Raw genomic sequence first — 15,283 nt, 5'->3', positions numbered from 1 at the left:
TTACAAGCATACAAAACACACTGTGACAATGGCAGTGAAAAAGAACACAATTTGTACTCCTAAGGCCAGAAACATATTCTAACGCAAGTATGCGAACACGGATGCTAATGCCTGGTCAACACATTGAACAAACGTGAACGAAGTTTAGCTGTTTTCAGACTAGCATACTAGCTTACTACTCTTACTATGGAGCCCTGCTCATTACATGCAAAACAAGTGGCAGTGAATTTAGAATTTCTTCCCATGGCCATGACTTATTCATTTTGAGGCCATGTTTTATTAATTTGCATCATTTTTAATTAAATTGTGGTCACAATATTAATAAGATATTTTGTTTTTACCCCTGCATCATTCCATAAAGCTAATTTTTCTCTGCTAATTAGCTAAAGCTAGAAAAAGTCTGCACTCATAATGGTAGCTTATTAGTATGCCATTTTGAATTTCAGAAGAAATAGTACATACTATATGATATAACTAGCCTAGTGAGATTGGCTGCGTCCGAAATCGCATACTCTCTTGAATAGGAACTTATTTGGAATAAGTAATTATTTCACAGCCGCTAAAAAAGTACGTTCTAGTATGAGTGTGGGTTGTATGAATGTAATCCGGATGTACTACATTCACTATGTTGTCATTATCATGTGACCTACCAGTTGCGTTTCATAAACATCACTCGCTACACTGCCATTCATAAATTCTCTAATGTGGCCTCATGGGATAGTAAAGTGAAGTAGGTCATCGGTGAACTATTTTCCTACTCTTTTACGAGTACTGTGAATTCTGACATACTTCTTTGGTCACATACTGTTTTTCATCTACTTTATATAAGGGAAGTATGCAATTTCGGATGCAGCCATTGTTTCCCAAACTATTGATCTGCCGTGACAGAGAAAACTGAACGTAGAAGAAGACAGTTTATGCTAATACTTGCTTGCTATTGAATTCTGGCACATTTAAAATCACTTAATAATTGAGTTCTGACACATTTCAGGATGCAACGACGTGCTAGGAGCGTTTGCATTCACATACTTGCATAGAGTATGTTGCAGGCCAAAGAGAGAGATTTTCATTGGCACTAACTGAGATAAACACACACAGCTAGTTACAAAGCTGCAATGATTGTGTGTGTGTGTGTGTGAGAGAGAGAGAAAGGCAAAGAGAGGAGAGAAAGAGAATGCGAACGAACAATGCTAATCACGGCGTTTGTTGGGGTAACCAGCATATACGCCCAATCAGAATGGCTTTTGATTGAGATTTGGAGGTGTGTGTGTGTGTGTGTGTGTGTGTGTGTGTTTGTGATGAAAATCTCTTTACAAGAGCTTTTCTGTGTGCCATGGCCATTGAGTCGATCTCCGAGTGTGTGTGTGTGTGTGTGTCCGAACACGTCTACATTAAATTGAGACGAGCCCGCAGATACTCAAGAATTTGAAACGAGTCTAGAAATATTTCCACTTCACTTCATGTGAACAAAAAAGAGCACTGTGTGTCTGTAAAAGAGTAATTCTGTGTGTCCATCTATCCTGTTGTCCATCTGAGAGAATGAGTTCCTTTCTTCCCCTCATCTGTCTCTTTGTACCTCAGAAGACCACTGCGCCCAGATCTGCCTCTTCCACAGTTTCAGACGAGTTTAATAAAAACCTCTCTCTCTCTCTCTCTCTTTCTTCCTGTAAGCATCTTTCAACTTTTCTTCTCTTCCTCCACCTCCACCTCCCCTATTTTTTTCTTTTAATGTGATTCTTCCATAGTTTCACAGTCGTTCTAGAAGTTTCCTCGCTCGTGCGTTTGCTTTCCCAACAGGCGGTGTTCGCATTCTTTTCTTTTTATTTCACCCCCCTTCCAATTCTTGCCTCCTCTCTGGGTTTTTTCACTTATTTCCAAGCGTCTTTAAAAATAATAATAAAAAAAGCGTTCTCGGATTGTTCTACCTCAACACATTCACAAACGAGGTCTAGCTTCAAAACTACATCAGAGTACAAGGAGCTATAAAAATATATGTGTAGAACGGAGGAGACTCCTGGGAAAGAGGAAAACGAGGGGGAACCAAACAAACTTGGTGTCTGCAACACAATGAAAAGCATTAAATTAATTTACAACTCAAAAAGGGAAAGAAACAAGGTCAGCATGTCATAAAAAAAAATAGGAAAACAAAACTTAGGCCTAGCAAACTGTAACTTTACATGAAAAAAAAAATCTAAAAATTATTTTACGGAGTATTCATATATAATTATAATCTATGTGTTGAAAGCGATAAAAAAACTTTTTTGATGTTCGCTCATATTTTTGTGTTTTGGTTTTGAAACAGTCTAACAAACACACGCGCCCTTGCTCACGCTAACACTGTACTCAATCACACACTCATCCACGCACAAAAACACTTGCGAGTTGTATTGAAGCCCGCCGGTCGCAACATGTGCGACTGCAGTGTTGGAATATTTATCCTACACACTCACAAAATACACACGTTATTAAAATATACAAGATTCTCCACGCCACTACAACTCCACCAATCAAACACATGGGTCCTAGATCACGTGACTGCAGCCCTGTGTGACGATTGGCTGAATTAATGGCCCCTCCCCCATCACGAAGGAGTTTAATACAAACTAGATTGCTATTTGTGAGTAGATGTAGCATTCGAAGTCAGAGTTCACGTGTTGTCTTTGTAGGTTTGGACAAGTTTTCCTTTTCTTTTTTTCTTTTTTGTGTTTTTATAGTCTATTTTTTTGCAAGTACATCAGAAAAAGTTTTGATGCTTGTGCTCCAGAACACCTCCCATAAAAGGAGTCTATGTTTTTTCAGTTGGGCTGAATCACTCCAGGAGGTTTTCTCTAGCTTTAAGAACTTTTCCCCATGTGGGACGTTAGAGAGAGGGAGGCCCTCACAACAGGACATCCTCTCTCTCTCAACAAAAGGCCGAAGTTGGGGGGAGTGACGAGGAATGATAACACACACGCAGACACACTCCACCAGGAATGGTTAGTGTGTCGGAGAAATGCGTGTGAAGGTTAAAGGATCTACGGGGATGCAGACTCTGGGGGGCGGGGCTTGTGGGGCGTGGTTTAGGTAGTCGTTTAAGGTGGGTGTGGTCTTGGCGGATGTTGTCGGTAAGGTCGTCTCCGGTTCTCATACTTTATAGTAGATGTTGGCTGGACTCTGAGGAGGCATCTCCTGTACGATGTAGACCGGATGGCCGTAGTCCCCGCTCACTTTCTCGTAGTGCGGGCAGTAGGCGGAGTCAGAAGTCCGCAGCGGGATGATGATGTCGCTGGGCTCGGAGCCGTTGTTGTTGCCGCCTCCTACGCCCCCACCGCAGCCCCGCTTGGGCGAGGTCAGGGAGGACAGGGAGAGGGGAGGGTGGTGCGATTCTGAATGCTTGGCATGTCGACGCCGGTAGCACACCACGCAGATCACGGCGGTCACGAGCAGGAGGAAAGCCGAACCGCCGGCCGCACCTGCGATAACAGCGATGTTGGAGGGAGGGAGGGGGCCGTTTTCTCCACCGGGACTTCTGGGAGGAATTCTGGGATGTGTGTTGTTTCCAGCACCTGCAAAACAAAGTGAAGAATTTGATCAATTCCAGATATATAGGGGCCTATTTTAACGATTTAAGCGCATGGTCTAAGTGCACTTAGGGCGAGTCCGAATCCACTTTTGCTAGTTTAATGATGGGAAAAATGGTTGCCGCGCCAAGTGCATGGTCTAAAAGGGTTGTCCCTATAGAGCTGGTAAGTCCCGCCCATCCGTAAAACCCCAAGTGGACCTCTAGGTTGAAAAATCGTCAATGCAAGTGAATGGGAGAAAATAATTATTTTCTGGTCCCGTTTGAATTGTGCCATGAATGTGAACATATGTTGTCTGTGAATTTTTAATATAATTTTTCATGTTACGAGTTTGACAGTATATTGTATGATTCTTCGGCTAGCAGTTGTGGAAAAGACATAACGAGAAAGACTACATGTCGCCTATGTGACGTCACCCCATAAAGTTGACTTACCCGTGGTTTTCGCCAACCTCAACGATTTTGTCCTTTCCCTGAAAGAAGGTGGTGAAGTGCACCAAAGACACAGGCATGTTTAGCGGGATCCATGTGCTAGTGTCCGTGTGCCAGTGGTGGTGACGTTTCAAACGTGTCGAAAGCAGCGAAGAGTTGTAGTCCACAAAGTGCTCTCACACAAAGTCTAACCGTATCAAACTTCTACCCGCTAAATTGTAGAATTCTTTACACGAAAAATTATATTAAAAATTCACAGACAACATATGCTCACATTCATGGCACAATTCAAACGGGACCAGAAAATAATTATTTTCTCCCATTCACTTGCATTGTCGATTTTTCAACCTAGAGGTCCAGTGGGGTTAGCGGAAGGGGCGGGACTTACCAGCTCTATTCTCTTAATGAGTAATTGGTGTGTTTTGGGCTTTACATGCAATAAACCAATCAGAGTCTCATCTCCTATTCCCTTTAAAAGCCAGTTGCGCTCGTGCTATGGCAGATTCGCTATTTACATGGTGGAATTTGCAAGCAGAAAGACTGAGCGCTTCTCTAGTGAAGAAACGGATCTGCTCGTGCTCGAGGTGAAAGCGTGTGAGCAGACCATCTACGGAACAAAGTGTACGCGCGTTGTGGATCCGCCTACAGGCACATATTACTAACGCGCTCTTTAAATAACAAAAAAAAAAGTGCGCTATTGACTTTAGACCAGGTTTCAGTTGATCAACGGTGCAGTCTATTTCAGTTGCCTCAAAATATCAACGTGCCAACAATGCGCCTGAACACACCTTGTTTTCAGACCAGCAGCCCATGGGCGCACAAATGCATTTGCTATTCAAACAACGTGGCGCAGGACATGAAAATGATAATTGTGTCAGGCTGAAACTAGCAAAAAACACTTACGTCGTGCCAGGCGCCGTTTTTGTGCTGGGTGTATTATAGAGACACTCCATATATATGCGACCTGCTCCATCATTTTGAATCATTTTGACTCAGTAATAAATGATTGATGAAATGAAAAAAAAAAAATTATTTTGCTTAAAGCATTTTTGAATAGAGGTTAGAGATTTATTCTAACAGACTACCATCCAAATTAATACTTTCACTCAACAAGGACGCATTAAATTGATCAAAAGTGACAGTAAATGCTGTTCTTTTGAACTTTTCTGAACTTTTTATTTACCGGTATCTTTTTTTACTTACATCTTTTCTATTCAACGGTAGTGTACATTGCTAACAGGTCAAAAATAAGTAAAAATTAAATGCATATATTTAATATTTAGTATTTTATTGATAAGCATTTTTTAGCTAACTAACAAGCTATGGACACTGAATTAGTTTCAGCAATGCAGCAATCTGTCACACCACATTTAAGTGACAAAACATTTATGCTCTGAATATCATGATAAAAAGGGCAGTTTGAAAATAACAGATCAAAAATGACCTATTTTCATGCAACTTCCAGCAAAATGATGGAAGTCACATGTTACTTCCTTGAACAAACTTAACACAAGTCCCGTAAATTGACGGCCCTTGGCTAAGCATAGTTTTCTGAAGTTCAGTGCTTTTTGTCAGGGAAAACTTTCTGGATTGCATTTGGTGATGACACCCATTAGTGAGATGACCACCTTTAACTTGTTCCCGTATTGGAGTGTGGACTCAGAGAAGTGCCCTCTGACACTTACATGAGTATTAGTCTGATGTAGCGGGTTCATTAGCGCAGCCACATCCTGCCCTCTGGCATCGCCTATCTCCCTCTTCCTCGCCATCTGATGGGCTAGTTAATGACTTTAACCAATCAAATGGAACAAATTAAACGGGACCAGTCATCTAACCCCTTGATTGGCTTGTTCATGTCCTTAACAGATCAGACTGAACCAATTAGAGCCCTCCGTGTTCACTCAAACTGTCAGAAATCTGAATAAAGTTGTTGTAATAAAGGATGTTGTAAAGTACTGGACTTTTCTCTGAACTCGCTGACCAGTGACTCAGATCACAGTGAGTCAAGGTGGATTGGGTTTCCGCAAACATGCGCGTTTTGGCACGTGTAAACCGGTGGTCAGCCGCTGTGGTCTGGCAATGGAGACGTGAACCACAATCATCAGACCGTTGAGTTGAAAAAATGTGTATTTGGATACAGCATTAAGTCCTGTTCACATCAAGTACGAAATGCAGAAGTGACACAAATGGCAGACAAAAGGTCTATTCACATGGAGAGTAAACTGGAAAAACTTCCCATAAGCAGGCAAAGTTTTGTCTCCAGTATGAATAGTTTCATAGAAGTGCTCCGTTTTTTTATTCAAAGTTGTTGTTTTTTCAGTGAATATCCATGCTGAATATTTCCTCTGTGTGAATAGGCCTTTACAGTACTTGCAGACGAGGCTTCACCATGAATTATTCTTAATACAGCAACGTATTTTTGCTGCTGAAAGTTGTTTATCGTTACAATTTTTTTGCCCTAAAAGCTGTTAAACACTCAGAGGACACACCAGGGAGCAGCAGCTCTAAATGTTCTCTTAAAAAACATAATAAATAACCTTTTTTTTTCTACACATGGAAACATGAGCTGTGCTTTATGTGCTGCAGCTTTACACATCGAGTATTTAGCCTCTTCTATGAACAACAGCTGAGAGAGCATTTTAATAGATGTGGGATCTATGAGGCTATATTAGTCATTTATCTTTACATAACGGGATTATGGCGTGTGGGAGGCATTTCGCAGGGGAAATGAAAGCCAATCTAAATGCTGTGGCTTGATTGGGCTCTTTAAGATGAAGAACCTGAGCGAGTACAAAACCTCACAATAGAGATGTGCTAGATAACCACCACATGGTCATTCTCAAAGGTCAACTGGCTTACTATATAAAGGCTTTATTGCTTGGTTTCACAGACAAGGCGAAAGCCTAGTCCAGACTAAAATGCATGTTCGAGCTGTTTTAACTGAAAGCAACTTGCACTGACATATCTTAAAATATAGCTTACCAGAGCCTTTGTTTTGTCTCAAGGTGCACATCAGGAAAGTTTTTTTTTAAAAGGCCTTAAATGGCCTAGTACTGGCTTAGTCTAAGCCCTGTCTGTGAAACTAGGCCTATAGGATATTTAAAAAAGTTCTTTAAAAAAAACCTGTAGGAGTTTCTTTCTTTTGTAAGTCCAAGCTGTTGTTTTAACACGCAGGCTGTCAAGCTTCAACATGGAAAAAAAGCTAAATGAATGTAAACATATGACTTGGGAGGTATATTCAAAGTCTTCTGAAGACATAGGATAGCATCGCCACATCATGTTTGGTTGCAATTTGGTGACAACAAATAAGCTTGAAATGGCAAATTAAATGAATTTTCTTTGAATAAATACTTCTGGCTTCTTGATTGCAACATTTGAATCATGCATTTGCCGGAAAGCTGCTTTGAAACAATATGTACTGTATTGTGAAAAGGTTTTAAATGAATTGAAATTGTGGTGTTCACACAAATCATTTGTATGGCTTCAAAAGACAAGAAATGTAGGAGTTGTTTGGACCATTTTCATGTTATTTTTGACAGCCCGTAGTCATTGTATACTTTTAGTGTATGTATGTTTAGTAATTGGCAGTTTGAAGATTCATAAAAAAAAAATTAACATTTTGTGATTCACATAATAAAGAATTGTTATTTTGGGGGTGAACCGTTCCTTTACAAAGGCTTACTATAGCTCACAGGCAATGGGAAACACAGATTGGAAAGGTACAACCGGTTTGATTACACACACACTTTAAATACAAGACATGGAACAAATGTCCATTGTGCTAAGTTAGCTGGACATGGCTGATGTTTCAGTGTGTGTATGTGTGTGTGTGCAGTTGTGATCTCTACGGGAGACAATGAGAGCCCCTGCCGAGTGAGGGAATGGCCGGAAATACAGGGATCTGTCTGCAGGCGCTCTCAATTGGCCCATCATTATTCTTGACACAATTCTCTCGTTTTCTCTCTCCATCCCTCACTCCTTTCCTCCACCTCCACCTTCGCTCCATGTCTTTATGACTGTCCATGTTATTTGTGCTCGTAATGACCTGCAGCCCCCAAACCCACCTATACACTCCACCACTCCAACTGATGATAGACAGACAAACAGACAGATAGATAGATAGAATGACAGAACGATAGATAGATAGATAGATCGATAGATAGATAGATAGATAGATAGATAGATAGATAGATAGATAGATAGATAGATAGATAGATAGATAGATAGATAGATAGATAGATAGATAGATAGATAGATAGATGAGACACTCTGTAATTTTGTGTGTGTATCTAAACGAAAAAACAGAATAAGACACGAGTCACCATTCTTGTGCTCCCAAATGTCATACGAGTGCAAACAAAGAGTGTGAGTAATTTTCTCATTCTATCATCATACACTAATCATCCTCCTCTCCCTCCCATTTTCTGTGTCTTTCTTCCTCTCAGGACCAACTAAACCCGGGCCGCTAAACTAATGGCATTAATACGTCTCCGAAACGATCGCTCTCTCTCCTCCTCTCATCCTTTATCCTTCCCTGAGCGGCCATTACCTCCACCGCATTCTGCCTCCGGTTTACAGCTCAGGCCTCCGTGGAAGAGCAGAACAGTGGAAAACAGGGGGAAAATGAGGGAATGTGAGGAGGAGAGAACAAACAGAAGGGTGGAATATATCAAAAAGAACCCGAGCGCCAAGACGCCTGTTTCTCTCTATCCATCTGTCGCTTCCTTCCCTTGTTCCTTTGGTTAGTTCTGTTCTTTTATTAATGTTGTGTCTGTTTGGGATGAGCCGTATCCTCATGATACCAAAGGCAGCTGTGTTTACCTGGATTTGGGTTGTTGATTCGGCCCGCGGGGTCAGGTTTGGGAGATTTGGCCGGCAGACCATATTGACCTATGGACAAATCATTGAGAAAGAGTTTAGGAATAATAATGATTCAGAAATTGTAGTAACATTTCACAGTATTACTGTTTTTACTGTATTTTTGATCAAATAAATGCAGCCTTGGTGAGCATAAGAGACTTCTTTCAAAAACATTAAAAATCTAAATTAATATCAACTCTATTCAGTACTGAGCAAGTTGACACTAATTCATATGCAAAGATGTTTACCAATCATCAAGACGGCTATTTGCATAAGTCTTAAAGGTACAGTAGCGAAGACAACCTGATTATTTCTAAAGGTCACAGAGAGGGTCCAGAAGGTCCTGTGAATCTAAATTCCAAACTTTAGGGAAGATAATAAATAATAAAAAGTGCAGAGTGTGGTCGCTTTAAGATGTTTCACACCATAATGTTGCTGTTGAGGGGCTACCACTGAGGTTACAAACACTTTAGACAGCAGACAGACAATTCACACACACACACACACACACACAGAGAGAGTCATCTCTGAGCTTATGGCGAGCTGTCACACTTGTCAAAATGCCATGACAGTCTGTGTGTGTGCAGGCACATCTAATCAGATATCTCCAACCGAAACGGCTTTTATTTAGATGACAAACAAAACAGACGTGACCTTTCAGCCACGAAGCAGATAACAACTACAGTGAGAGAGCAAGAGTGAAAAAGAGAAACAGAACGGGATATTTAAGGAAAGTCAAAAATGTTTTGGGGGAAAAAAAATAGGATTTATAGCCAAAGATGGAGACAGGAAAAAATAAATAATAATAATAAAGAAGAAAAACAATAAAATGTTTCATAGCTATGTTGAATCCTCTTTCATTCAACAGTGTAGTGTGAGTGTGATAGGCATGACTGATAAATAACAATAAACACACTCTAAAGTTTAAACTAAACAGACACGAGTGTGTGTGTGGTGTACAGTTACGGCTCATGGAGTTGTGTCCACAGTCTGTTGGGATTCACTTACCGCTGTTGTCCTGAGTTTAATAATAAAAACTAACAAGGGTACGACAGAGTTTGTGTTTGTGTGTAAACAACAGCTATTGGTCACGAGCGTGGTCATCTGTGCCACTGAGAGAAACGCAAATCCAGCATCCGTAACTGTTTCAGGCGAACAACCCCCTGGCTTTGTCTGCCGATACGCTCCCAAGAGTGTGTGTGTGTGTGTGTGTGTGTGTGTGTGTGTGTGTGTGTTACTCACTCTGTCCCACTTTCAGCACCACCTTCATGCCCCGTGTAGCACAAACTCCTCCTCTCATGCTCTCCAGCCCCTGACGCGTCCCGTCTGATGTAGCTGTGAAAGAAAAGAAGAGATTTTATTATTTTTATATCGAACGCACAGCAATAAATCAACCATTCATTATTTTATGACATTTTCTCAAGAAAAGAAAAAAAATATATATATATATAGTATATACACAGAAATATATTTTTTTTAAAAGAGATAAATATTTGAAATGCAACACTGCATTAAATATTTAGCATTGTTTTCATATATTGTATCTTCAATGTCTATTTTTGTCTTTGTTTTACAAGTGTATTCGTGTCTCACTGCAATAGCAGATTTTTTTCACTTTTTTTAAACCTGTTTTTTACTTGAAACTAGTAACAAAATCTGTCAGTGCAGACAAAATACACTTGTATTAAAGAAACGTACATTCTCTGAACACAAGTCTTAATATCGTATGCAGTGTTGCTTCTCAAGTGCGTTTCTCTCATTTTAAAGGGAAACTAAACAATTTAAGATTTTTACTGATACTTCCACAAATATATCCAGAGATATTGTACATATAACGTATAAAATAGTTTGCATCAGAACCTACTAGTTATTTTGAATTTAAAATGTTATTCTCAATCCAAGTTTGAGTAAAAATGTGGCAGTCTTATCAAATGATGCATCAAGACAGATGTTAACAATAGCAGGGGTTTTCCCGTAAAATGAATTTTTGTCCCGCCAAAGCTTTATTTGGTAATCTAATGTGATATCTGAGATAACTGCTGTACTTGTGATGTCGGCATGGCAAGCTTTATTTATAAGCTTAAAGGTGCAGTATGTAAGAATGACAACTAGTGGTCGAAACAGGTACTGCAGTCGAATTCAAAATATCAGAGATCGTCCAGATTCCAGCCTGGAAACGCACATTTCAAAGTAAAATAACTGGCTGTAGAAGTGTTTTTCAGAGAAACGAGTATGTGGACTTAGCATGTTTCCTCAATATATGAAAACATATTATGGTATTTTTATGCTTTAGTAGAGTGAAAAAGTTACATACAGCACCTTTAAGGCGTTGTGCTCTGGTTGTATAAAGCACATTTTGGCAAATTGTCATCTGAGTGTTGTATGCATACAGAAAATGTACCCAGTGTTCACTGCGCATACAACCTGTATGCTAACAAAAACAGTATGTGTTGTATAGTATGCTGTCGTGAACAGACTCTGAGACACAGATAGTAATCGTTCCCACTGACACACATATTTGATCTAATGTGGATTAACACGTAGAAATGTCACTCTGCATCATGGTGCTGCTCTAATGAGGCCTAATTTCCGGTCCCAGAGGAGGTCATTTAACTTCCTAAAACGCCTTTAACTGCATCCATCACTCACACACACAAACTCGCTCAATCCAGGACTCATTTCACTTCCTCCAGAACGCTGGCAGGATTTTGAGAAATGATATTGCGGACCTGCAGTAAGTGGGCCAGCGATGGCCGGTCCTGATGTGGAGTGGGCTACAGGTGATGCTGTGTGAGATGCATGTGGGCTGAAGTGAGCTAAGAGAGGACGATGGCTGGTTACATGTGGGCCAAAGACAGGACAGGACAGCTTGTCCTTGGTAATAAGGTCTGGCCATCTTAAATGAGAGAGAGAGAAATAATGACCTGATGCAAGTGAGAGTGCCAGATCTTATTTACTGAAGGATGGAGTGAGAGAGAGAGAGAAAATGAAATGGAGGTCAGACACACCTCCGTCCTTCATGTGAATAATATTTAGTGTCTTCTGATTCATTCATTTATTTGACTTTTTGAACAATTTTGTCTGTTTCTGAAATAAATAACCCTGGGCAGCAAAATAACATTCCTACCAATGACTGATGGAGGGTGTGAAAAAAAAGAGACCTTCACACTTTCATCTCGTGCTTTCAGCCTCATCGAAAGATGGTCAAGGTTAACTGTAACCCTAAAACATCTAGATATTCTGAGACATTCTGTAAGATGGAGAGAGAGAGAGAGAGAGACACTGATGCTCTGTGACAAGCTGTTGCTGATGTGATTGAGAATAGAGATGATAGGAGGTGATGGAAAGACCAAATGTGTGAGGACAACAGAAAAGAAAGTGTAGGAAAGAGTGGAAAGAGAGAGAGAGGGAATGTGAATGTGGCTCTTCCCTGTATGGTGAGGTACTGAAAGGTCTTGGAGCGGAGAAAAAGAAAAGAGGAGAAACAAAAGACAAACAAGAACAATACTTGTAAGTAGCAAAGCTGAACCTTTGGCAATCCTTTAAAGATAAATGGAGCACACAGAGAGAGAGAGAGAGAGAGATAAAGAGGTAAAAATGAGATGAGAGAGGCTGATGGAAACACGAGGACTAGAGAGGGAGAAAGAAAGAATAGAGACAGGATGAGTAATTGAGACTATGATCGGCAGTGATGGCGGGATGAGGAGAAATGGAGGACGGAGAGGCGGAGGAACACCATTCTCCAAGTCTCATAAAACAGGAACAGAAAGAAACGAAGGGCAGAAGTCATGGAGAAACATCGCAGTCTTTTGTTCTTAATGACGGTGTGTATTTTATTCACATCAGTGTGTGTATTTCTCCACGATGAGAGTGAAACATTTGACAGTAGCAGCTGCATGTCACAAAGATTTCAAGAGAGAGGATCTGATAAAAAGAATGACGTGTAAAGGCCAGAAGAGCGATTTATTGAACAAAACAAGGAACAAATGCAGACGAGGAGGCTCTGAGTGTGTGTGTGTGTGTGTGTGTGTGTGTGTGTGTGTGTGTGTGTGTGTGTGTGTGTGTGTGTGTGCATCTCCCACGCATGTGTTTATGTAAAGGGGTTCTGGGATGCCTCTTGTCTCACTAATGATGGTGATAAAGCGCAAGTCAGTCAGACGTGTGTGTTATGTGTGGGCGTTATCCCACGGCTATTATTGTGGAAGCACATTTGTGTGTGTGTGTGTATTTGTGTTGCATGCATGTTAGATATATTTTTCACGGCAGAGTCTAAATCATCATAAATATTCATATCTGCGAGTTAAAGTAATATTTTGGAATATTTCTAACCTGTTGAATACCATAGACAAGCATTTTAAACCTCATAAATGAACATGCGTTTAAAAATTACGTTTTCATTTTCTCACCCTCATTTCATTACATATATGCATCATTTTTTCTTCTTCCATGCAACATAAAAGAAGAGTGTTCTTTTATACTAATTTAAATATTTGCAGCAAATCCAGTGATGTTATCGTTAACAAACTAAAACTGTTAAAATGATTTTTGTTCATTGAAATAAAGCTAAAAGAAAAGAAAATTAAAATATTAGATGAAAACCAAAAGAGGAAGTGCTATATTAATAAAACTAAAACTGAAATAAATATGCATTAAAGCTAAATATAAATATAAAAAATAATAATGACAAAAGCACAAAGTAAAAATATTTTTTTTATTGGAAACTGAAAATATAAAATTAAAGCTAATTCAAAATATGAATAACAACAAATAATTCTAAAAAGACAATCTCATGAATATTCATGTGTATTGAAATATGGCACATCGAGACGTATCACAACAGCTTTGACATCAGGGATTGATTATAATGTGTCTTGAAACAGTTTTGAATATGCAAATATTTAAATCACACTGATGGGATTTAAGAGCTATGGCAGAAGGTAAGATTTTCAATCAATACTTAAATTAGGATCTTTTCTTCACACAAAGCTATTGAATGTTTCTGTTTCCTCCCGCCCACTTCCATTTAAAACTATATATATATATATAGAGAGAGAGAGAGAGAGAGAGAGAGAGAGAGAGAGAGAGAGAATCAGGTTTTTTTGTTGTTGTTTTAAATAGTGATCACGATTCTCCCTTGATTCTGAACAGACTAAACAAACTAAACAAAATAAGGAGTAATTTAATTTAATTAATTCAATAATTCACCTGAGGTTCTGACAAAATGTTAATTACTGCAGTCCATTTAAAAATGTTTAATTAACCTGAATGAATTACTTTTTTAAAAATCGGTTTGACTGAATGATTCATTGACTTCACATCTTCCATTACTGGATGAATCAGCGTTTTGGACTTGTTTGAGTGTTCGCTGTGATCGTACTTGTCAAAGGTTTATTAGACATAGCCGAATCATTGCCGTTTAGGAATGAGATCACGTATGTGTTTGAACCGAGACAGTGATCTTTTAACGATTAATCACACACCTCTAATATAGGCTATATATACATATAACACACTTAAAGCATGTTTCCTCCTTGTTACAGACCGAGGAACGGGTCAAAATGAATGATCTTGGCAATCAGCAACATTTCACAGATGCTGTCCATAGACAATGAGCAGTAAATAACCCCTAATTTTCCATTAAAAGCATCCAAATCTCAAAACATCCATTATTGAGCTGTAAAATGTGAAGTTAGAACTCACACACTGAGAAATACAATGAAATACAATGTGTTTTTTTTTTCTTTTCTTCTTCTCAGTACAGTACTGAACCAAGAGAGATTTGCACTGCTGTCCTCGGCCAACTATTTCCACCTTTGGCTCACACTTCATATTTCCTGAAACTAAATAAGACTCAATAAATCACCAGTAACACATTGGTATGGTTGATTTAAGCCATTAATGAAGCCCTCATAAGCAATTAAGAGAGTGCTAAAGGAGAGAGGGATGGTAGAATTTACCAAAAAATAAGAAAAGAAAATGTGCTACATTAGACTCAGCGCCGTCACAAAATCATAATGTTTTCCATTTACTTTAAAAGCAGGAGAAACGCCGCAATGTTCGTGCGAGGCACAATTTATGCCGTTATCCACCAAAACAACATCAATTTAAGAGGGAAAATGACTGCTGATGTCGTAATGATGGCACTTCTCTTAATGTTTCTGAGCGTTCTGATTGGTCAGTTTATGACGAGGCACAAGAGACTACGTTTCGCTGTAGACGACTTTCACCCTGACGTGTCTGACAAGACCGCGATGTCATTATAAATAGCTCTGTGTGAGTGTATGATAAAGAGCCGCGTTTGAAAGCCTACAGGCTAACATGAGATTGTGTGTGCGTGTGTGTGTGTGTGTGTGTGTGTGTGTGTGAGTGTGAGCAGGACAGATTAAGGAGCCTCTTGAGGTATGTATACGAGTATATCACACTGACAGTCTT

At 39.5% G+C, this 15,283-nt stretch overlaps 1 protein-coding gene across 2 annotated transcripts in view; it reads right to left on the bottom strand.

The window, feature by feature from the left end:
* Positions 1–2,725: 2,725 nt before the first annotated feature.
* efnb3b (ephrin-B3b) overlaps positions 2,726–15,283 on the bottom strand; it is an 83,196-nt gene continuing 70,638 nt past the window's right edge. For both annotated transcript variants that reach the window (XM_081356606.1, XM_081356607.1), the window contains exons 3-5: positions 10,094–10,186; positions 8,813–8,881; positions 2,726–3,545 (exon numbers count right to left, since the gene is read on the bottom strand). In XM_081356606.1, the coding sequence (XP_081212732.1) occupies positions 3,124–3,545; positions 8,813–8,881; positions 10,094–10,186 (584 nt within the window). In that variant the 3' untranslated portion in view covers positions 2,726–3,123. The remainder of the gene's footprint in view (positions 3,546–8,812; positions 8,882–10,093; positions 10,187–15,283) is intronic.

This window comes from Scardinius erythrophthalmus (assembly GCF_964197995.2).
Source record: "Scardinius erythrophthalmus genome assembly, chromosome: 2".
In the NCBI taxonomy this organism is placed as follows: domain Eukaryota; kingdom Metazoa; phylum Chordata; class Actinopteri; order Cypriniformes; family Leuciscidae; genus Scardinius; species Scardinius erythrophthalmus.
This window is presented reverse-complemented; position numbering and strand designations above follow the sequence as displayed.